Below are 22807 nucleotides of genomic sequence, written 5' to 3'. Positions count from 1 at the left end.
GCCATACATTCTTACACTCTTTGGGAGATTATCATGTAAATTCCAAGTAGTAAGAACTGGAATGTCTCTAAAACTATAATCAGTAAGATTATATTCAAGATCAATTCTTCCATCTCTTTCTTCTCCTTAATGTACGTTCTTTGCCTTTAAAATGCATCAATTATTTTGCTAGGGAGTTTACCTAATTTAATGGTAAAATTGCTAAAAACCCAAAATATTGTAACAGTGGGGATGATTTAGAAGCCAAATATAAGGTTCAGAAGACCTCTGTTTCTATGGACAGAAATGTAAGTAGATAATATATTAAGTGAAAGACTCTGCAGTGGCTTGAGAAAAAACAAATTACATCTTGGGGTACACTGACATTTCCCCGAGGAAAATGTTTTAATTTTCTTCACAGAAAATGTAAATGATAGAGGTTTCTAATTATCTAATTATGAATCATTAATTAATAAACTGGGATGCATCATTATTAGGCATAATTATACAATATGCATATGGAAAGATATTTAATTTTGCATTCACTGTTCACTGAAAAACATAAGAACGCCCACAAGTTCCTGCTTTTAGAAAGGTCCTCAAGCAGTGAAGTGCATCCCACTGCAGACTCTATGATTTTGGAAGCTCTCTATTTTCTGGGATTTTTTTTTTTTTAATTCATCCCCAATGTTTTTTTTAAGTCATACTCATCTATCAAACTATACTTTCTTGTTCTTTACATCACATCACATGATGAAGCAGCTTGATGTTCATGAATTTTAAAAGCTTTCTAAATTACAGCAAATTTCAAACAATGAGTACATACTCTAAAAAGATGAGGGTGACTTTTACTGGAAATAAAATGCATATACATTCCTCTGAAAATTAAAATTAAAATTAAATTCAAATCATAATATCTTGATTTCTAGCAACAACAGCAGCCACAAAACCATTTACTTACTTTTCATTACAAATAGGAGATTTTGTGAAAGGGAATCTTTATTTTTTTCTATGGCACCAGCAAACTCGTAAGTAACCTATAATAAAATATTGTGACATCATTAGTAATGATCAATGCATCTTTTAAAAATCCTACAGCAGCAGAGATGAATCTATGGTTTTTTCCACTCAACAGTTAAAGGCTGGCACCAGGTAGGGTCTTTTGCTCCTTTCTTAATGCCAACAATACTAACCAGAAGAACTAGTTGTTGAATAGTGTGTCTCTGCAAGTATACTGAAATTTCATCAGACCAATTCTGAAACAGTTCAACAATGTAAGACTGAGTCAAAAATGTAGTGCAGAGTAGAAGGCAGTGACTTAAACATCACTTTCGCTGTAGGATGAGCAAGTTACTTCCAGATCACAGATCTCCTTGTTAATGGGAACCTGTCTATGCTGACCACAACAAAACACTCGCGGAACAATCTGAGTCCCAGCTCACAGTCAAGACAAGTTCCAGACATTTATACATTCTTTGGAGGCAAGTTCAGTCTATAGGTTATGTACAAATCCCATTTACCTTTCTAACAACTATGCAAATAAGGATTTTGAATAAATTTATTTGCCTGATGTCATAATCTCAAGAACAGACAGCTGGATTATCATTCCATCTGTCATCTGACTGCAGATAAACTCTAACACATGTGGTGGGCACTCTGAAGAGTAAGCCAGACCCAAGGCTTTAGCCAGAGTTCCCAAGGGTATATCTGAAATGAAGAAATACAACCAAGTGGTCATTTTAACACTAAGCCCATCCCAGAAGATGCTGTATAGAAAAGCGACACTAAGACCAAAAACGCAGTCACTAAGCTCAGGTTTTGGTTGTTGTTTTTGTGGGGTTTTTTATGGGGATGGATGACAAGCAGCTAGTCAGTTAAAGGCTTTAGATATGAACAGCTCTGTCTTGCATGGTAGTATAAATTCCAAAAGGAATTTGTAAGTTAAAAAGGAAGAAAAAGATTGTATTACCTCCAGGATTAGGCAGACACTTAATAGGAACTTAGAATACAGTTTGGTTTTATTTATCTTGGGACCATGTTTCCATCTAAAGCCTTTTAAAGTTTTTTATTGGATCTTTATACTAAGCCCCTTAGATATTTGGTGAAATTTTCTCCTTGTATATTTAATAAAGCTGTAAATATATAATTAAGATTAGTAATACTAATCAGAGCATTAATTTTGTTTTCCATTGGGTCATTTGACAATTATGTAATGTTATCATACTCACAAAAGAGATTACATGACTTGGATGTGTATAATCTGTTATAGTTAGTAATTGTCAAATGATGTAATTAGTATGGCATCTGACATAGAAAAGGTATAACAATAGAATTACGTTCTTTTCCATGACAGATGCAACGTTATATAATTTTCTAATTGCATCTCCTAAGAACATACAACATAGTTAGCAAACTATTAGAATAATTTAAGTATACTATTAAATGCTTTTAGTGTACTTAAAGTAAATGTTCTACCATACTGGTCCATAAAAGATAATTAACAGAACCTATTTGACAAATCCACAATGCCAGTTCCTAATTGAGTGTTTCAGGCTTTGACTAAATTAGAAGAAGAGAGTTAGCATTGGTGGGAAGAGTAGGTAAGTATAGCAGTGGGAGATACTATATTATGATTAAGTGCCTAGATTGCAACAGAGAGAAGTTTCAGTCCTGCTGCTGGTATAATACATCACCAACTTCTATAACTATATTCACAAGACACCTATCATATCACATAAAATGCATGAAAGTTAGCAGGACTCCCTTTTCTGAAGAAATTCGTAACTCTCTAGCAGTTTTCCCATAGTCTTGGTAAATCAATTCACTGCCTAAACACATGAAAACTGACCCAATGAAACGGCATTCTAGGGTTCCATATCCACTGCCAGTCCCACAAAAGAGAAAAAGAAAGAAGTCCTCTTCTAGCTGTCAATTTTGTTCATTTAATCCTGCCCTTATCCAAGATGCCAACCTACATAGCACTTTGCCTAAAGTACATATATTTTCCTCAGTCCTCTTCCACTGGGTTTCTAAAGTAAACCTGTCCAAAACTCTGCACTGATTGGAACTCAGGCACAGTGGATAGTTATTCTGAGGAGACAAAACCCAAACAAATATTACATGATTCAGAGAGGAAATGTGCACTTGCTTAGATGTAGTTCCTGTTTAATAAAACGTACTCCTTATTCTCACTTTATTTATTGCAGCTGTTTGTTCTATCTTACTTCATGTGATGAACTCTTTGGGGTAGACAGTATGTAATCCTATGTGTCTCTGTCAACAAGATCTTTAGATACTACCTGAACTAGTTGAACTATTACTAGAAAAGAAAATCGTATGCAGTTCCACACTGCATTTTATTTCACTAAAACAAGAAAGGGATTTAATTTGCTTTTCTTCTTGATTTAAGTTCAGAAAGGAAGAGAGCGTAACAGTGATAACTGGGAAGGCCAAGTCCTAGATATTTAGTGACAAATATTGAGGAATATTTCCACTGTGCCTCCTACCAGTTCCCCTCTCAGCTTCCGGGGATCTGACCATGAGGGAGTTCTTGATCTGTAGGCTGTATCTCATCTTTGTGTTAAATATATCTGTTGCCTGATGTTTCCTCCTCGAGTTTCCAGAATCATTACCATTTTCAGCACCTGTAACACTCTGTAGCAAGGAGTTTCACTAGTTACCAGCTATGCAAAAAAAATATATACTTAATTGTATTTGTTTTGAACCTTTGTTTTCTGGTCATTTAAGTTGGTATAACTGGTTTTATTATCATGAGAACTAGTAGATACAAGTAAGAGGTAAAAAAAAACAACACCCAGAAAACAGGAGGCTCACCCATCAAATGTGCACAGAACTACCTTTGGGAACTGCACATTCCTCTCTTCTTACATACTCTTGCCTCCTCATTAATTATCCTCAAGCCACTCCATTGCACATCTTCTCTTCTGAAGTATCTCACCTCATAACATCGGACTTCGGTAAAGGTTTTTATCTAAGTTTGTTGGGTTTCCCAACATACTTTATGGACAGGGCCACCTTTACACATAATTTTCATCAATTACATCAAATACTCCTTTTTGTTCTCATATCTTGCAATAGGCCAAATGCAGTCATGGTTAATGGCAGATCCAGTAGGAACCCTAAAACAAGCTAGGAAAATACCACCTGGAATGTTAAGGTTGATCTGACTGCATTCACAGTTAAAAGGGAAAATTTTACTATTTAATAACAAAATGTAACTCAGAAGGTCAGTTTTGCATGTGTTGTTTAGCTAATAAGAAAATAATCAGTTCAGATACTTCAAAGAGAAATTTTTGAAAACGTCCAAGGACAATTTCAGTGCACAGAGGGTCACTTGCAGTCGTTAATTTTCTGCCAGTAGTTAAATGTGAACGATATCATTTAAATGCTTGAATGTGCCATTATTTATTAGGATCACTGGGCTTATCACCCTCCCAAAACAAGTCTTAACAATGAGTGAGGTAAATAATTTTATATAGTCTGTAAAGTCTCATTTTAACACTGTGATAGAAATAGTAGCATATTGAAAGCAGCAGATATTTAGAAATAAAGTAGGAGGGTGGAAGAAAGTGCTCTGTTATTTTCTCCTGTAAGTGAAAGTCCAAATATAAAGTTTACTTAAAGAAAGAGAGAGAGAAAGGGAGGAAAAGCACAACTATCTTGTCTGTGTGAAAAAGAGAATCTTTGTCAAGTAACCTTTATAGGCCTTGGTTTAGCTTAGACTAGACTGATTTGATTGTTATGTCTGGGGATTCAGCCTGGGGAAAAAATAGAGAAAATGAAAGCATCCTTATTGATTAATCCATCTCCTTTTGTCTTTTGATTTAGAGGTTCAGTTTCAGAGTCTGCCTGGGATATATAAGGCATTTCAGTGAAGACTGCCTTGGTGAAGGTGAGCTGACAGCTGAGGGGTATTTCTGAAATGCACATAGCTGAGAAATGGAACAGACATTGATCTGCACTTAAAGGACATTATGTGCACTGGTTTATAGAGCAAAGAAGTTGGTCTTTAAGTCTGATCGGTTTATTACAGTCCTATAAATCAAAACAGTGACAAGACAAACAGTGACAAGGGACTTATCTGATTTGTAAATTCAAGTATAAAGTTAAACTGCAGAAAGATTAAATTATGACAACCTATTATTCAGATTTCATGAAAAACGGCGTAAATAGCTCATTGTCTTGAACACCAGTATATTAAATACCACTATTAGGTAAAGCTGTGTCTCTTGGCACTGTGCTAAGATAATATGTTTCTGATTTACTTATTGATACGTTAATTTTTCAATAAACTTTCAAAAAAGAACTTTGAGTCCTCGAGAAAGTTTGGTGATGGAATGTTATTCTTCAAAAATCACAGCCATCAGTACTCCTCACACTTCAGAAATATAATTCATGTGAAGCCCTTTGTTAAAATATTAATGTTATCAATAAAAGTACCTAGAAATTCAGTACTACACATTCTTAGTATAGTTTCAGCCGATGGTCAGATGCATTGATCAACTGCACCCGTAAAACACTTTGCTTCCCCAAGGCAAGCTTGCGGCATGCAGCATGGAACCTGCAGGCCCCTCCTCTCATGGTGCTGCCAGGCATGCAGGCTCTGTGAGAAGCAGCTGAGACATTCATGTTAGGCAGGCATCAGAAACAAAGCAATGCCCCAGATGAGCAGCATTTTTCCAGAAGAGATCAGACTGCCAGTATTCAGGGAAATGTGTCAAACAACCTTCAGATAAAGCCTTCCACTAGAATTTTTTTAGTCATACAAAATCTAAATCATTCTTTTCTACCTTCTGCCTGAACAGAACAGATAAGCTTTTTGTCTTAGAGCATTCAGATAGCAAGACATTAAATAGCTCTTAGAAGAGACTCATAATGTGTCAAGGCACTGTAGGATTCTGTTCAGCTGCATAATTAAAATAAAATACTTGATATGATAAAGTAGTAATGTTCACCGTGGCCTTTGCCAAGCATGTGTTCATGTATGTTCATGAGCAATGTATCATATTGCTCATGCAGAAAAAGACAGACTTGGTGTTGTGCAGGCATGATAGTAAAATTCAAGACAAATGAAGAAAAAGTTGTTTTCTTTCTTCCACAGGATCATTCTGTCACATTTGTGTAATACAGTATTCTTTCTCAGCTTCCACTGAGAAATCTCCCGCCGTGTTGATTTCTTCTGTGTGCAGAAGCTTACTTGTGCATATTATTTTCCTCTTTTATTCTACTTTCTTGATTCCAAAATAGTAAAGAAAATAAGAAGAAATCAATGGTCTCCAAGAATGATATTATACATACAGATTTCTTAAAGTTTTGCATCTGTCAGAAAATGAAGTATGGATTCCAAGTTCTTTGGGGTTTTTTCCCTTACACATTACTCTGAGGCTCATGTGCCTTCTTCCTCTCATTTCAACCTCATGCTTTCCTTTTTTCATTTCTGACACGTCATCTCTTCTCTTTTTCTCTTAGTACTGCTTTTTCTGGAATAGCCTGAGGTTTATTAGGCTTGGATTAATAATATGGCATATGTAGTCCTAAGAAAAGCTACTGACCATAAAACATAAGGGAATGGGTGATACCTGACAATGCAGGGCTACAATCAATCCCGAAGACTTGATAGTGGAAAAAAAGATAATTTTCCTGCAAGTATCCTGACACAAAATGTTAAGGTATGAACATGTTAGAGGTCTTGAAAACTGCATGGACACATCTGTATCAGCTGTAGTTCTCTCATGATATAATGTTAGAGATATCAATTTTGTCCACAAATGGTTGCCTTTCAATCTCAATTAAATATACAAAAGTAGGTCTCTTCAGCAAGGCAGTATTTTTAATAGCTGCGTTTTCCAGTACAACTGCACTTATGAGTTGCTAAAGTAGCTACTGTAGATGTCTGGATAAAGGTACAAATTCAATTCTTTATGGACTTTGAGCTACATACATAAACTACTGATGAAAAGAAGCCCAAATTGCAATAAGATTCATGCCAGGGCCAACACAGAATAATAGCTTTTTCTTTTGCTCTAGATGACTCGGAGTAGCAGCTGTTTCATGTTGGCTGTGACCTACATTGCAGTTACAACTTTTGTTACCTAGAGAAATCAGGATGTCTGCCTTGACCTTCTAACACAGAGCCTGCATTCACTGTGACTTCCTTCACAAACACCAACCCAGACACGACATCTGAATATAAATGATTAAGCCTAGAAGTGAAATATGTAATGTTCAATTACCTGTCACATTTTATTGGTAATTCTTTTTCTACCCTCTGGGTCTGATTTGTCTTTCAATTATACTCATGTAAATAATGAGAAGCTCTATGAAGTCAAAGAAGTTAAGATGAGTGAAAAATTGTTGTGAAAATAAAATCAAGGCCCCTTGTTTTAAATTTGAGGATCTCTGAAGGTAATGACACAGAGAAAGATTGTTTTATACTTCACTTACTTTAGACTCATTTAATTGATATTGGAGTATAAAAAAGGCTCTCAAAACCTGCCAAAATCTACTGTTACTTTATATATGAAATTCTTATTTTTGAGTGCCCATAAAACTTGATATATTTAAAAGCCTGATCCTTTAATAATATTCATAAAACATAAATCACAAATGACTTCTAAAGTCTACTAAATGCAGTAATAGCACAATCTAAAGAACAGCATCAGCATTTTTAAAATCCTAGTTTTTCATATTCAGTTTATCAACTTACGAAGACATACTAGTCTCAGAATAAACTCAGTTTGTGTCATTATTTAATACAGTAATGCTATCATCAGATTTGATGTAAATACATATCATAAATCACTGGAAATTTCAATCTGTGATAGTCAGATAACAGTCCCATGAGATATCAAAAATGCAGGTGTCTTTGAGGATTTTGCTCAATCATTATTAAAGTAAGAAGACTTAAGAACTTGCACAGGAACTTTTCTGTTTTGGCAGGGCCGAGCATTTTACTGTCATAAGGATGCAAAGAACAACCCGACTGTCTGGAATAGTTCCTTGGCCAATGTAAATCAAAGGATCTCCATTGACTTCAAAAGAATGTGTGAATTTACATAGAGAGCTGTCTGTTTGTTCATACTTTTAAATTAAATGGCATTACTATTATTAGGAAAAGGTCAAACCACATGTCTTTGTTATATATATATAAAAATAATCTAAACAACTATGCAAGGCTAAAACACACATTAATGAAAAGTGTACTCCTTGCCACTCACAGTTTGACTTTCAGAACTAGGCACCTGAAACTTTGATCTTAAGAAATCTTCCTACTGACTGCTTCTTCAGAGAATAAGGATTTTTTTTATTTTTTTTTTTATTTTGAAGAAATGTTCTTATTATTCTGCTTGTGATTTTAATGCAGCTGCCTTGCTGCTGCTTCCATGTCAGTTTTTTGGTGTGTGGAACCTTTTAGAACTACTGTGATAAATTTGTATAATCATAACAGAACTCCATGAAAAAATATTTACCTAACAAGTATAGAACAGATTTATAAATTAAATTAGACATCTGGAGTCCACAGTCAGTTCTTAACTCTATCACTTTTAAGTGCTAATAGGTTTCACAAAATCTTCATTGTGCTGTTATCTAACCACTGTGTGCCCGCATTCCTACTGAAAAGTCCCAGTAGTGGAGGTATTCAAACCATTTAACTTTGGCAAATAATTTGAGTCTAAGTAGAAGGCCTTATGATGAAAGAAGAGCCTCCAGGGAATTATTCAAAGTATTTAGGTTAGGAATTCAAGCACTGCTCAAACAGTTTTAATCCTTTCCATAATGACCATATTTCTCTTGTTGGGAAAGAAAAAATTTGTCTGCATCAGAACACCATTCAACACCTCCATCGACTTCATGTCCAAATGAGAAGCCACAAAATAGACCTTTTCCCATTTATATTGCTGTAATGGATCTTATCTAGTCAAGGAAGCCTAACCATGCACATTCTCATCTGTTCTGGAGAGCTCAGTGCATAGAATGTTACCTTGAGATATGACAGAGCCAGCAAGCCTTTTTTTGGTGACTTGGAGACGAGCCTTGAACACACCTCATATGAGTACCCACTACCAATAGTCAACTAACTGGATGTTCAACAGCATAGATCTGTCCCACCTAAAATATTCATCATAGCAGAAAGTGTGTCATCTAGTACCTTTAGCAGCATGGAGCAGAGTTATTTTTCTGGTGTTCTTACCCTAGCAAACATGTAGATCTCCATTCTGAATTGAAATTGATTTTTTTTAGCAGCATACCAGATAAACCCCCTACGTTTGCTATTCAGAAAATCATGTGAGGGAAGGTTGCTCTAATTATCTCTCACAATAAGCAGCAGCAAAGTTGTTACATTTGTTTTAGAACTGCAATATGCATTCTAATCAAAAGACTTTACCATAGCTGCCCAATTTCTTGTTCATCGAACTCATCTCTTCTGTCGGTTGCTTAGGTAAAGGGAGGAGCGTCCAGGTGTCAGTTGTCTGGTTATACCGAAGCACCTGCAGTTTCCACGTGTCTTCCACAGACAATTCTGAAGTGATTAGGTATGTATCATGTGCTACCACTAAATCCTGAAAAAGCCAGGTTCTGCCTGACAGCGGGCTTTACTGAGGTCTCAGGCTTAAAGTAACCTGCTAGGTAAAGTTATCAACTAATAACACTTACAGTTATAAACAGTGCAGTGCATATGATCATGCTGTGGTCGTTCCCCAGCACAGTAGCTAAACAGTTTCTAAATGTGCTGTGCACAATACTTTTATGGGAGTCCATCAGTGGATAGATAGCTCGTGGGATCAGCTACGTGTGACTTAGAAAGTGTGAACAGACACGGAATAAATTGTTCAGGTGTAAAGACTGATCCCTGCAGCCTTCAGTCTATGTTCTCACCTGATTTCAGTGGAAATTTTGGAAAAGTGATAACTGAAAGCCCCCATTGTATTGTGCCCATACAATCTACATTCATTAGCTCATTTTAAATACCATGCTTTCAGCACAGAGAAATGGCAGCATGTCAGATTAATCAGAGTAGCTAATCTGTCAGTTTATATATATATATATAATTATATATATATAAATTATCCCTTTAAACACATACCAGTTTTGCTAGCTTTGAGTTGCGTATGGTTGTGGAGAAAATGGGAAAATGAGGGAGCATTGGAAAGAAAAAGGTAAGAGGCCTATTTAACAGAATCCATTATGCTTTTCCATGAACATTGCAGGAGGGGAAATGTGAAATATTCCTCTTGTTTTACAGATATATTTAGACACCCATAGCATGTTCTGAGATTTTGAAGAAAAAAGGAAAAAATGTATATTTTCATTATGACTATTAACAAAAAACTTATTTACTTTTTTTACCAGATGCATGCTGGTATCCCAGGTATCTACATATATGGCAGAGGATCTACAGGGAATCTGTACTGTTCTGGAACAACATCTGAAAGCAAAGTGACAGCCAACTAAAATGGCATTAAAAATTTATACTGAGGTATCTGAATCACCCCCCTCTACATGAAATGCTTACAATGAAGATCCAATTTAGGAGCCAGAATTAGGTAGCCTGAATTCTGCACAATGTGATACAAACTACAGATTTTATAGACTAGATATTGCATTGAAATTCTAAGTTGTCCTCTGAAAATTAATCACTAGAAAGTGAGTTGTGTTTTATAGCCAGGAGTTGGAGAAGCCATGCAGAATTTTGTTTTGTTTACTCTTTTACATTAGCTGTGTGAAACCAATCATTGAGACAACTTACCCTCCCAGCATAATGCATAACAGTGAAGGTGGAGCCCTGATCCTTTGGGGCTAGGTTACCATTTCCATCTTTTGTGGAGGAATATACTGTATTTGTGTCTGATGTATCCAGGTAAGCCTGAATGCGTTTAGAAAGACTCTGTTCCACTGACCAAATAGATTGGCTTTCTTCATCCAGCATTGACAAAAAGCCTGATGGTTTCTGAAATGAAAACCAGATTTTTCTCGTTCTATACAGGAGGACTAGAATGTCAGTTTTTCCTTGTAGAGTAACACAGCTTGTCATTTAGTAAACAGCAACATATATCACCACAAAGAAAAGGAAAAAAAATGGTTAAAATATTCTGGTAAGTCTCCAAGGCTATGCACATCAGATAATTCTGCAAGAAATGTAGGGAATAATATTTCAGTTGCCAAAAATTGTAACTATTGATGATCTTTCAGGATACTGCTTGGGCTACTTCCTTCTTAGAAGTTATAGTCCAGAAACCAGCTTCAGGCACAAAAGAAGCTGTCAGGCTTACAACACAGACTTATCTGTCCCACAGCTGCATTAATGACACGGCGTGATACACAGATATTACACATTAATCAGTACAGGCAAGGAGTTTCTGTGACATCTTCTCCAACCCTGGACTGTTAGAAAGCTCGGTCAGCCCTCAGCCTATGAGGGCAGTTATGACAGCCCTCTCTATGGTCTCTTTGGACCCATAATCTTCTCTACAGATTGATTCATAAATCAGAAATTGCAGGCAAAAGTTTGTATCAGTCTAACATGCAGAGACTGTGTAAAAATACACATGGTGTAAAATAGATCTGAAAACTACCTGAAAGAAAAAATCCAAGGCTGCAGTGTGGTTACCAGGAGAATACACTGTTTCCATGGCAACTCCCTCTCGTACACATTCGGCTTGCTCTTGCAGGAAAAGCACTTCACTGATGTACTGGTGTATCTTCTCATTGGTCATGTTGACACATAGCTATTGTAAAACGAAGAAAAAATTAGTATTAGAAGCTCACTGGATAATTCATCGGTGTAGGTTTTACTGCACGTCTAATATTGAATTTGAAGAAATGTCAATCCACAATATGCTCCTCTCGGCAGATCATAGATTAGCAAGACCCTAGGGAAATTTACATTTTAACAGCTATTAGTATTAAATTAGGAATAAACAGTTTTCTGTCTGCACAGTTTATTGTGAATTCCACATAAGAATTATCAAACACCAGCATTATCAAATATAGTGCAAATTTACACTAATTCCACTGATTGAAGTGAGGTAGCTCTAAGTATAAATTGGTACACTTAATATTCTTCTGCCATTTATATTCAGGGAAACTACACAGATGCAATGTGCTTTCAGAAAAAATAACTACATATTTGGTTAAGATTCTGACTGTAGTTAGTTCAAAATTTACAAGGACATTAAAACTCTGCTTCCACATACAATGTCACTGAAGTCTAAAGCAGTGTCTGAATAACTCACTGTGTTTTGCCCAAATATATGTTATAAAACATCTAGGGACATTTTATTAGTTGATTCTCTCCATTTTATTGATATTGTAAGGGAAGGCTGGCAAGTTCAAAGTTTGAAAAGATAAATAATATAAAAGCCTCTCAAATATTTTCTTTGATTGTCTTATAAGAGGTGTAGTGCCACTTTTGCAAAATAAATAGTTTAATAGGAATCTGATTTTCAATTAAAAACAGGTGGGAGTTGTATCAGCTTCTTTTGGGACCTTTTGCATTTTATTCAAAGCTCACAATCTGCAAAAAAATAAATATTTAATAACTTTGTGGAAAACATGTTTTTAGTGTTTTATTTATGTTAAAAGTGGAAATTCTAATGGAAAATTCTAAAACGTCCTCAAAACGGTACTGTCACTAACAAATTAACAAAGCAGAAACTCCTAAAAGGGTGGAAGAACCCTTTATATAAGGAATGATGCAAAGTATGCTTGCATGCAGTCTCTTTTCAGGCTAAACTAGTCACATATTTTTTTTGGCATAAAGTATATCTTCAATGAATAAAGTGTGTAAAAGCAATTCCACCTGTAAGCCACATTAAAAAATATGAAATATTTAGAGCAATCCTATAATTACATGGCTTAACATCCAGATGAGGGAAAAGAACCCACGTGATGTGTAATAGTTGCCTGAATTTTCCATTAATGCCTCATGCTACTACAGTCAACTTGCAGTTGCTACACAATGAAATAGTCTAGTGTGAATAACAGTAAGAAGAAACAAAACAAAACCACATTTTATAACCAAATGTCTGTTATTAACTGCCTTTACCAATGTATGATAATGCAGACAAAAGACAGCCTCTAATAAACCCACTAGTTTTTTTAAAGTGGGATTTCTAAAGATTCAGATTTTTATCTCATTTTATTTACAATGAAACTATAAAATTGACTTACACTACCTACTTATTTTATGGAAAAAGACAGCTTTTTAAATTTTGTGGCAGGCAAAATATTCTTCACTGATCACTTTTCAAATTCTAATTCTAATTACAAAATCTTTTCAGAATGTTATTTTCATAACATTATTTTAGAAGGCAACATACCCTTACAAGCTTATACTTCATAGGATATGTAAAGCTTTAAAATGATGCATGCTGCATATATCTTTATTTGCAAATGAGTTATTTAGAGAACCATGTCCTTTCACTTTACATAGGTATATTTTACCATAAGAAATGTTGACAAAATCACTATCAACTCAAGCTTACTTTTTATCCTGTGCCAATCTCCTAAAATACATAAAACCAATAAATGTACTTGAGGACCTGACTGCGCAGCAAAATTATTAAACTACACAATTTGAGCCAAAGGGCAAGACTGTCTTAGCCATATCTTGAAAAGATCTGACAAATACCATTGGTTTTAACTGCCAGAAGTAAAAGGCATAGTATTTTGTTAAAATATTCATACATAACATGCTGGATGAGTACAGAAAAAAACCCACACACATAAATTCTAGTGATCAGTATATTACGGCATACATTGGTGTGCTTTTTAGTAACATAAACAATACTGTCATTCAGATTGGCAGACTTGTCATAGTGACAGTAAGGTTCTGCAAACCAGACCAAAAAGTAAGCTCAAGTGCTTATACAAACTGCAAGCTTGACCAAAGCTGCTGTCTCTAGCAATGATTGTAACAGCCTTGCAGAATGAGAACCAGGAGACCAGCCAGAGACTGCTGAAAAGCAAGACATTCTGATCATATCTTTCTCCATTTCAGTGTTTTATAGAACCTGCTGGAAAAAGCTAATAAAATGAATGTTTGAAATTAAAAGTTCGACACAGGTTGACGTAATAATTAAAACAGCTGAAATGTAGAAATCAGATGAAAATGAAGTAAACTAGCTTTGCTAACTAAACTTCTTTTGCTCCATGTTATATGAAGTATTATATAAAACAATGACATTTTCTTCCAAAGATACGAAAAGTTCAGAAAACTACATGTTTTAAACACATATTTCATTGCACCCATGAAAATTAGATGGAAATATAGTACTAACAGCAAAAGACAACACAATTATTTTTCTACCTAAAACAAATGTTGTGGGAGAACCTTTGAATGTGGTATGTTTGCTTTATCTGGCAGCATTACTCAACATTACCTATGGTACTTGTTAAACTGTTCTTTACATGCCTCTTATTGACTCCACTGTATGCCTCTTTTTAAGAAATCCTCCTTTTTACCTGTCTTTCTTTCTAATCCTAGCTTACTACCATGTCTCAGTGAAAACAAATACACCATTTCTCCAAGTCTTCATTAAAAAGTACTTCCAGATTATTATTATTTAAAAAAAAATTCTTGTTCAAGTATTTAAGCAAAGAACTTGCAGTATTATCTAAATTGTAGAATTTGAAAAATAATATAGTGGCATTCAGTAAAAGCAATAAGTATTCATCACATTAAATAGTGTTAGCTTGAACTCTCTTTCTTTTACTGCATTTGACCAGTTAGTACTATTAAGTACACTTCAAATCCAAATTTAGGGAGAAGACCAATATTGTGGCATACTCCAAAGACAGAAAAGCATCTATGACTAATGAAATTTTCTTGCTCCTCACTTTATATAAATAACTGCTTGAAAAGGCATAGCCAAAAAAAAAAAAGGGGGGGGGGATTTATGAAAAGAAAACTTGGTGACAGTCAATCAGTGAGGGAACGATGGATGCAAACACCCTTTGTAAACCTCATTTACATCCTTTGGTCATGCAGAAGCATTAGCTCTCTCAAGGGATGTGTGTTCAGAGCATGGAGTAAAGCTTGCAGCTGTCATATCAACACATCTATCAGACTGTATGTGTATGAGCCAGGATGATGAAGCTACAATACCAAGTTTAATTTGCAAGGATGTGCATTTCTCAGACTTGTAATTCTAAGATAACGGAAGGCAGAATCATCTTCTATTTACTGAAGTTGGACTCAGAAAGTATTTTTAAACCTAAGCCTGATAATCAGTTATTTTTCAGAAGTGTCTTGATGACTGTTCCCCCTTGTATCTGGTATCCTAACATTTCCACATCCTTTTCTTAATGTAGAGTAGCAATCAGAATATTTTAATGAATATATTTAATGCATTCATTACAATAATTTAATGTATTTAATAAGGAATTCTATTTCTTCCTTAGCCATTTAAGGACAATATGATCTAATACAGATTTCTTGTTCTCCTTGCAGCTCCAACACAAACTCAAACATAGTCCTTCTGCCTTTCCATCAGAAGAACTTTATTTCACTGGGAATTCATGTCATCTCTGAGGTCAGTTGCCATTAGCTGATCTGTGTTCCTCGAATAAAGGAAAACAGTATGGGTAGCTGCCACCTGAAAATCCTTTCGCAAAGAAAGGTCTGAAAAACTTCTCCAAAAGGGACACAATTTCAGTAATGGCATAGTCCCCCACCTGAATTTGTACATATAGAAGTATTAAACAAACAAGCAAACAAACATGGTAAGGCAATCTCTCCTTAAAAGAATTTGGAATTAAAGACACTGAAATAGTTCTGAATTATTTTTTCTCTCATACTACTGGCCCGCAAGTACTGTAGGACAAAAAAGGGTGCTGCTGTGGAGAAGTAAAATATCAATTAATAAAGATCCTTGCACAGCATTTCACCAATCAATCACAAACTGAATCTAGCTGGGAATCTCAGTTTTAGGGAAATTACTTCATCTTTGGCCACAAAGTGACCATCATAAAAAATAAAGAAAAAATAAACATTTAATGTCAGGTACACAATTAACCAACTTTAAAAGTGAGTAACATTGGTTTTCCAGTGGCTGACTGGAACACTGGACAGACAACAGTGTCCTGCACAACTGGAAAAAAATGTGTGCAGACTGGAAAAAAAAACCAAAGAAACTGAGAGGGAACAGGGGTACACCATGACAAAAGGCAGACAGAGCATAAAATCCATAGGAACTGTGTTGAGGAACAAATTAAAACACAGTATCACCAAGCCCCTGAGGACAGGAATAGGCTTTCGCAGCTCCACTCAGCCTTTCCTGGGACCCCCACCCCCACTTTGCCCCAGGCAACACCATGGCGGTGCCAGTTTCCAGCCCTGTCTCCCGCTGCTCCTGACAGGACCCCAGCCCCAGCTTGCTGCTTGCCATGTCAGGGCTGCTGATGGACGCCGTTACCGGCCCTGGCTCTGCCCACCGTGCTCAGGCCCTGCTGGATGGTGCCCATCAGGGAGGGCATGGCCAGCTTTGGGATCCTCCTCATGCCCAGCTCCCTGATGCCAGGGATCAGCTGGCTGTCGCTGCTCTGCAAGAAGGATATTAAAACCTTCCCGTGCATGGAGGCTAGCAAAACTCTGACTTAAAAATACAATGTTATTTTAACTTGTTAAAGGCTGAATTAAGATAGTGAAGCACTGTCCCTCATCCTATGGGGAATAACGAATGCCCCAGCACTAGGAACTGCAGTGGGAGGTTCTGCATTCAAGTCCCTATGTAGTATCAGAGCTCAGCATGCACCAGCAGCTGCCTGCTCCACAGGCTAGTGCAGAGGCAAGCAGGACCATCATTCTATCCTCTGGACAGCCAAAACCAAAGAAGGCTGATTTCTTCTGCACAAAATAAAATATTGGATTACTCCTTCAGACTGTCCGAATGTAAAAACTGGAGTGCATGACCGTCTGCTAACACTGAGACTGCAATGACCACAGAAAAGTTAAATCATGTAACTTCTATCCAGTCATATTCATCCGTCTACAGAATGGGCAACATGAGCTTACATCTGGATAGCAAGGAGCGGTCTAATGGCTGAGGCAATGCAATTTAATAGAAAATAATCTGTTACACTCTTTTGGCTAGGAAAGGTCACATGACAAAAGTAAATGAAGTCTCAGCAGGGTTAACTAAAGAAATAACATGTTGAAAAGTTAAAACCTACCACACCTAACAATAAACTTAGGTGAAAATTCCTGTGAACACAGCTGGGTTTTACAGGCTCTTCTGCTTCACCATGGTGACTCTGAAGTGCTGAGTGGGGCAGGCAATGCTCTGTGCTCTCGGAGCCAGCTGGCTCCTGTCAGAAGAGATGTGCTGCACAGAGCTGCTGCAGGAGCCATGCCTCTCCCAGCGCTCTACTGCATCACACAGATAGTGTGCACATACTTTAATGGGTATAGAGCTGAACGGGACTCAAGAGACACTTGACTGTTTCAGTGACCCACAGTCCTAATTCAGATAAACCACTGGTATTTCCTATAAAAAAGGAGGAGATTATATATATACTTTCTCCTGCAAAACTTAAGAGGTCTACAGGAGCAATGTGCCATGCAAGAGCTAAACAAGTTGTTTAGCAAGAGCTAAATATTTTTTCAGCTTGCCACCTGAATTTGACATCAGAGAGAAAACACTACTAGAGTCCATTTTATTTAGCTGCATTCTTGCTCTTTGTGATACTTTCACAATTACAGACCTCCACTTCTGCTGAAAGACCTGACTGAAGAAAAGCTACTTTTGCTACTCTAAGGTTTGGTACTTCTGCTGTAACAGTTTTCCTAAAAACAGCTTTAACAACCTTCCTTCCTGCCTATGTCACTCGTTATGTTCCTTGGCTATGAGTTCTTTCTGTTTGTGTGGCATGCTCTTGTGGTCAAAGAATATACTAGCATAAAGGTATAACGAAGATAGCAGCATTCCTTGATTGCAGTATTTTTAGTTGTGCTGTGAAGGAACCATGAATAAGACCTAACCAAGTTTTAAACTCTACTGGAAGAGAAGCAGAAGTTTTCTACTTTCAAAGGAGTGCAGATTAAACTGTAAACAAATATAGTCCCTCACAAACAAGAAAACCTGAGGAAACATTGAAAACTAACACTGAAAACCGCCATTGCTATTTTTGGTAGAGCATTCACATTTCCTGAAATAATCACAAAACAAAGGCTATTTCTGTACAGACTAGGACAGAGAAATCTGTGCTCACTTCTGACCATGTTCCAGTGTGGCAGTACACAAAGCTGTTCTGGCACACAGCAGGTATGGAGCTACTCTAGGAAAATGCTGTTTCCGAGCTAATGACCACTACTAGGAAGTGACTGTAAATTGTAATTGGGGTGAGCTAGCAGTGTACTGTAGTCATTTACCATGACTTAGCTGATGAGTACTAACTCATTGAGTCCTGGTAATTCAGAACCTTCCACTCTTCATTGAGCAAGGCTCCCTCAGACTGTGGCTTCTAAAAACACTGTCCCCTGTCTTTCAGCTCTTAAACTTCACACCAGAAACCACAACTCCACTCACTGCCACTTATCCCATGTACTTATTTACTGTTATTTTCGATTTACATGTCCTATTTTTTCTAATATAAATTGAATGTATTACACACATTCTATAAAATGAAGGCTTACCAACGCTCACCAAGTACAAGGAAAACCATACACTTACTTAAGGCTGCTTTTAACTTCTAATGCCGCCTTCTTTGTAATTGGCTATAAAAATTTTCTCCTTAGAAGCTGTCAGTCACATCACGCTGCCTGCAGAAGTTACCATATTTTTGGTGTAGACACAATTAACCTTACTTTTCTAGTTCTTTGACATCTATTGTCCTATGCATTGTTCGTGAACCATTCCTAGACCAGTTCTTGGTTTGCTGTTGACATTTCAATTCCCTAATGCCTTGTCATTCCAACAGACTGCACTGAGCAAGTTATTCTACCTAGTTTATCCAGCTCTCTCTTCCTGAACCATCCTCAAACACAGTCTATTAAACTGAATTGCTTAAATTGACATGTGATTTAGTATCATATTGCTTTCTTAATTATGGTATTAAACTGTCTATCCACTGATCTGATTTGAAGTACCAGAAAGATTCACACAGAAGCTTGGAATGTCCCCAGATTTGGGCAATCAGGTTTTAATCTTTCTTGAAAACAGTTGTAATTTTTTTTTTCAAGAAAGCAAGCAAACAGATATCAGAAAGAACACCTTGTCTTACACTGATTTGAAGCAAAAGGTTAATTTTCCCCACATTACTTTTGTGATGCCATCTTAAATAAATGTGAAGAAAAAGTAATTTTTATGGCTTCTCCACTGTTTGGCTGTAACATTTAATGTTAATGTTCCGCAGTCACAGGGCTTGACACTGGGCATGTTTGCAGACATGATGCAATGTTTTGCACAAGGACCCTATCTGGGCTAACAAGCCTGTTTATCATCAGGGTTAATGAGCCCAGGCAGAATACTGAGCTAGGCTAGACTACTAGACAGCTTGAGCTTTTGAGTGCAGGCTGTTTTGTGTGTGTCTGCGTGATTACACTGTGCCATGTGGAGAAACAAACCGCTTCTGTTTATTGATACTGCAACCCATCACTTCAGGAATCAGATGTGTTTATCACATTACAGAGTTCATATAAAAATGATTATTTTTATTTGTAATTCCTTCACCTTTATTCTGCCTTTTCAGGAATGCAGTTTAGTATTTTCTGAGGTAATGACTCAGGGTATTACTCAATATTAGTCAACAAAATGCATGCAGTCCAGGTGGAGGGACATTAAGTATATCTTGAAATATATTTATTTAGAAAAAATAAAATAAAAATGCAAAATACACTTTGAAATTATCATGTTTGCTGTGCAGAAATCATAAAATAAGCTACTTTTTACTCCTTTTTCTTGAAGTCTCATATTTTCTCTTCATGCATTCTCTGCAGTCGCTGAGCTGAAAATTACTTACTCCAGAAACTGGAATTTGTGGTATTTAATTATGTCAGTTGCAGAACTTATATGAGTTTTATGACAAAAAACAATGCAGAACAGAATCAAAGGAAAATAACCAGTAAGGCACAAGATACACCCCGCTCTTTTGAGAGGCATTTAAAATGCATAGAATATTTTATCCTTATTAATCAGTAGGTTTTATAGATTTTTTTTGCATAGATTCAGTCTGTTAACATGTTTTTTCTTTTTCACTTGATATTTCCTCCCCAAAGTAGACATTCACACTGAGTAAATGTGAATACTGGCACACATTAATAGTCCTTAATCCAGCAAAAGTTTGAGCAAGGTAGAACTGTAACAGCACAAGGTTTTGTGAGGGGAAATGGATTGTGGTTTATTGCATTCTTATGTGCTCTTTTGAAGTAAGAGGTAAGCTCATCCTGTTTGTGCTTTCAAACATTTGCAAATTGGGTAGTGATGTAAACATGCTACACAAAGTGAACTAATGTGGCTCTATGACTTCTATTTCACTAGAAAGCTGAGCCATAAAACAATGGGTTGACTGGGATGAAGGGGCCAATTTTGATTCAAACAATAACATGTTCTTTGTTGTTGCTGATGCCATCTCTATTCTTTTCTATGCTTTGATTTTCTGTTCTATGCTTTGATTTTCTTCTGCTGCATTACAGATTGAATGAACAACTGAACAATAACTTAGACATCTCTTTCAGCACATTGTGTAGAGTTGCTAATGCTTTCTGAAACACATAATTCACAAGAGCTTTGGTGTTCAGAGACTAATGTTGGAGGCGGGCAAAGAGTTCCGTAATTTTCAAAAAATGTTTGATACTTAAATGGACTTTTAAGCATTCAGAGAGCTAAAGTTTAAATTATTTTCCACAGATGTAATTGAATTTTTTTTAAAAGTCACATGTTATAAAGTCACACAGAGGTGAATCTGCCAGTAATGACACTTAGCATAATGTAGGATTTTTGTTGTATTTTTTCTCCAAGGCATCCGAAGACCTTTTGATCTTTCTTCCAATCCAGTGTATTGTCCTCCTACTCACCGACCTAGTTGAAGTATCACTTCCACAAACATAAAAACAGACAACACAAAGTATTTTCCTCAGATTGTCTTTCAGTGCTGAGACTACCCCTCTTCCAAATTATTATGGTAGGTGTTTACTAGATTCTTTCATAATGATTAATAACTACACAGCCTGTGTCTTTAATTCACACCCATATAGGCAGAATGGGGAAAAAGAAATAAGAGCAAATTTTCACCTCCATGTATATTTATATTCTGAGCAAAACACTTTTGTCTAAAACCTTAATAGAAGAATTATCATTAACAGTAAATTCAGAAAAACTTAGCCACTTACCTGTTCAAAAGTATTCTTTTGAAATTCTTCAAATCCAAAAATATCCAGTACTCCAATTTCAAATACGTGGTCACTGGGGAAAAAAAAGATTTTACAGTTAATAAAAATTCAAGCAAGTGAATAATCTAACTTGTTTCTGACAAAATAATTCTGTTCAAGGACAAAAGCAGGCTGTATTTCAAAAACATGGCATGAAATACACAAGCAGACCATGTATACAACAAAAGCAAAATTCTACCCACCAACCCGGTTATATCAAACATAAATAAAAAAGCAGGCTTCAAGACTGTTTTAGCAGCCACTTTAAAAACGAAATTTGTAAGAGAAGGAAACGATCTTAGCTTCTTTAAAGTCCAGTTTCTAAAGGTAAAGGTAGGTGTCTATTCACTCAGATGAGGGATAGCCATTTAGGGGAGGCATCAAAATTGCTTAGCTGACCCCAGTTACCCCCTCCAGTTTACATTTGTTTGACAGCCAGAACTGCTCCTACTAAATGTACTTCAAGGGAAATGTGTTAAGCCAAAGTCCTCTCTGTGCCAGCATGAAGCAGAGGCCATGAGCTCAGGCTGCACAAGAGGTTACATCTCTCAGGGGAAAGAACAGTCAGGATTTGGCCATGAAGAAGACTGATATTTCTTCTCTGTATACACAAAAGAATACTTGTTGCCAGTGCATCTATTTTGTCATGTGCCACTGTCTGCATTCAGGGAAGGGCTTTTATTTTGACCCAGTGGAGGGATTAGGGCAGGGCAGTCACCTAGGATTTGGACAGCAGAAATTGGAAAGGGACAGAGGTGTTTTTATGCTGTACTTACTTGGGACTGTTGTTGTAACCCTGGTCTGGAGAAGAAACTAAGCTCAATACCAGGAGAAAAATTAATGTCCTGGGATACCCTGCTGCCTGCTTTGGAAAGATTTGAGAAATATGAAATAGGAAGGGTCTGGGCTCACTGAGGCTGAGTTTTTCTTTATTTTCTTCATGGTATTATTAGACAGAGAACATGAAAAGAGGATTGCGGTCAAAAATTTGTTGTAGTTTGCCTATGTGAATGCAGTGAGACTTTCTCCAGAGTGAAATGATCTGCCAGCAGAATGAGAGACTGCACTACAGCCAACAGCTCTCTGGAACAGGAAAAATCACCAAAGGTAATATCATGCAGCTTTCTGAGAAAAGAGATGGACACTTTCTAAAGCAGATGATTTTTCCTTTCCCTTTGCTAACATAATTTGTAAATGTATGGGTTTATATGCATTAAAAATAATAACACAGCCTCCTGTTTCTAAAATCTACTTTTCCTTCCACAATTTTCTTCCATGTCCCTTGTTTCTTCTATGTCTAAATCTGTGTGCATATCCAGATATAGACATAAAGGGGAAAAATGTGATCCACTGTTGAAGTACTTTAGTATAGTTCTATTACAGTCATTGTAAACACTACCATTTAATTAGGGGATGCTCCAGCCCTGAAAATAAATTCCT

The 22807-nt window shown here is 36.4% G+C and overlaps 1 protein-coding gene across 3 annotated transcripts in view; it reads right to left on the bottom strand.

The window, feature by feature from the left end:
• MYO16 (myosin XVI) overlaps positions 1-22807 on the bottom strand; it is a 412244-nt gene that overhangs the window by 95154 nt on the left and 294283 nt on the right. For 2 of the 3 annotated variants that reach the window (XM_055702545.1, XM_055702544.1), the window contains exons 21-24: positions 21329-21401; positions 11574-11726; positions 10748-10948; positions 941-1016 (exon numbers count right to left, since the gene is read on the bottom strand). In XM_055702545.1, the coding sequence (XP_055558520.1) occupies positions 941-1016; positions 10748-10948; positions 11574-11726; positions 21329-21401 (503 nt within the window). The remainder of the gene's footprint in view (positions 1-940; positions 1017-10747; positions 10949-11573; positions 11727-21328; positions 21402-22807) is intronic. The other variant, XM_055702542.1, reaches the window with a different exon arrangement.

Source organism: Falco cherrug, chromosome 2 (genome assembly GCF_023634085.1).
Source record: "Falco cherrug isolate bFalChe1 chromosome 2, bFalChe1.pri, whole genome shotgun sequence".
NCBI classification, from domain to species: domain Eukaryota; kingdom Metazoa; phylum Chordata; class Aves; order Falconiformes; family Falconidae; genus Falco; species Falco cherrug.
Note: the sequence above shows the minus strand (reverse complement) of the source record. Positions and strands in the feature narration are given on the sequence as shown.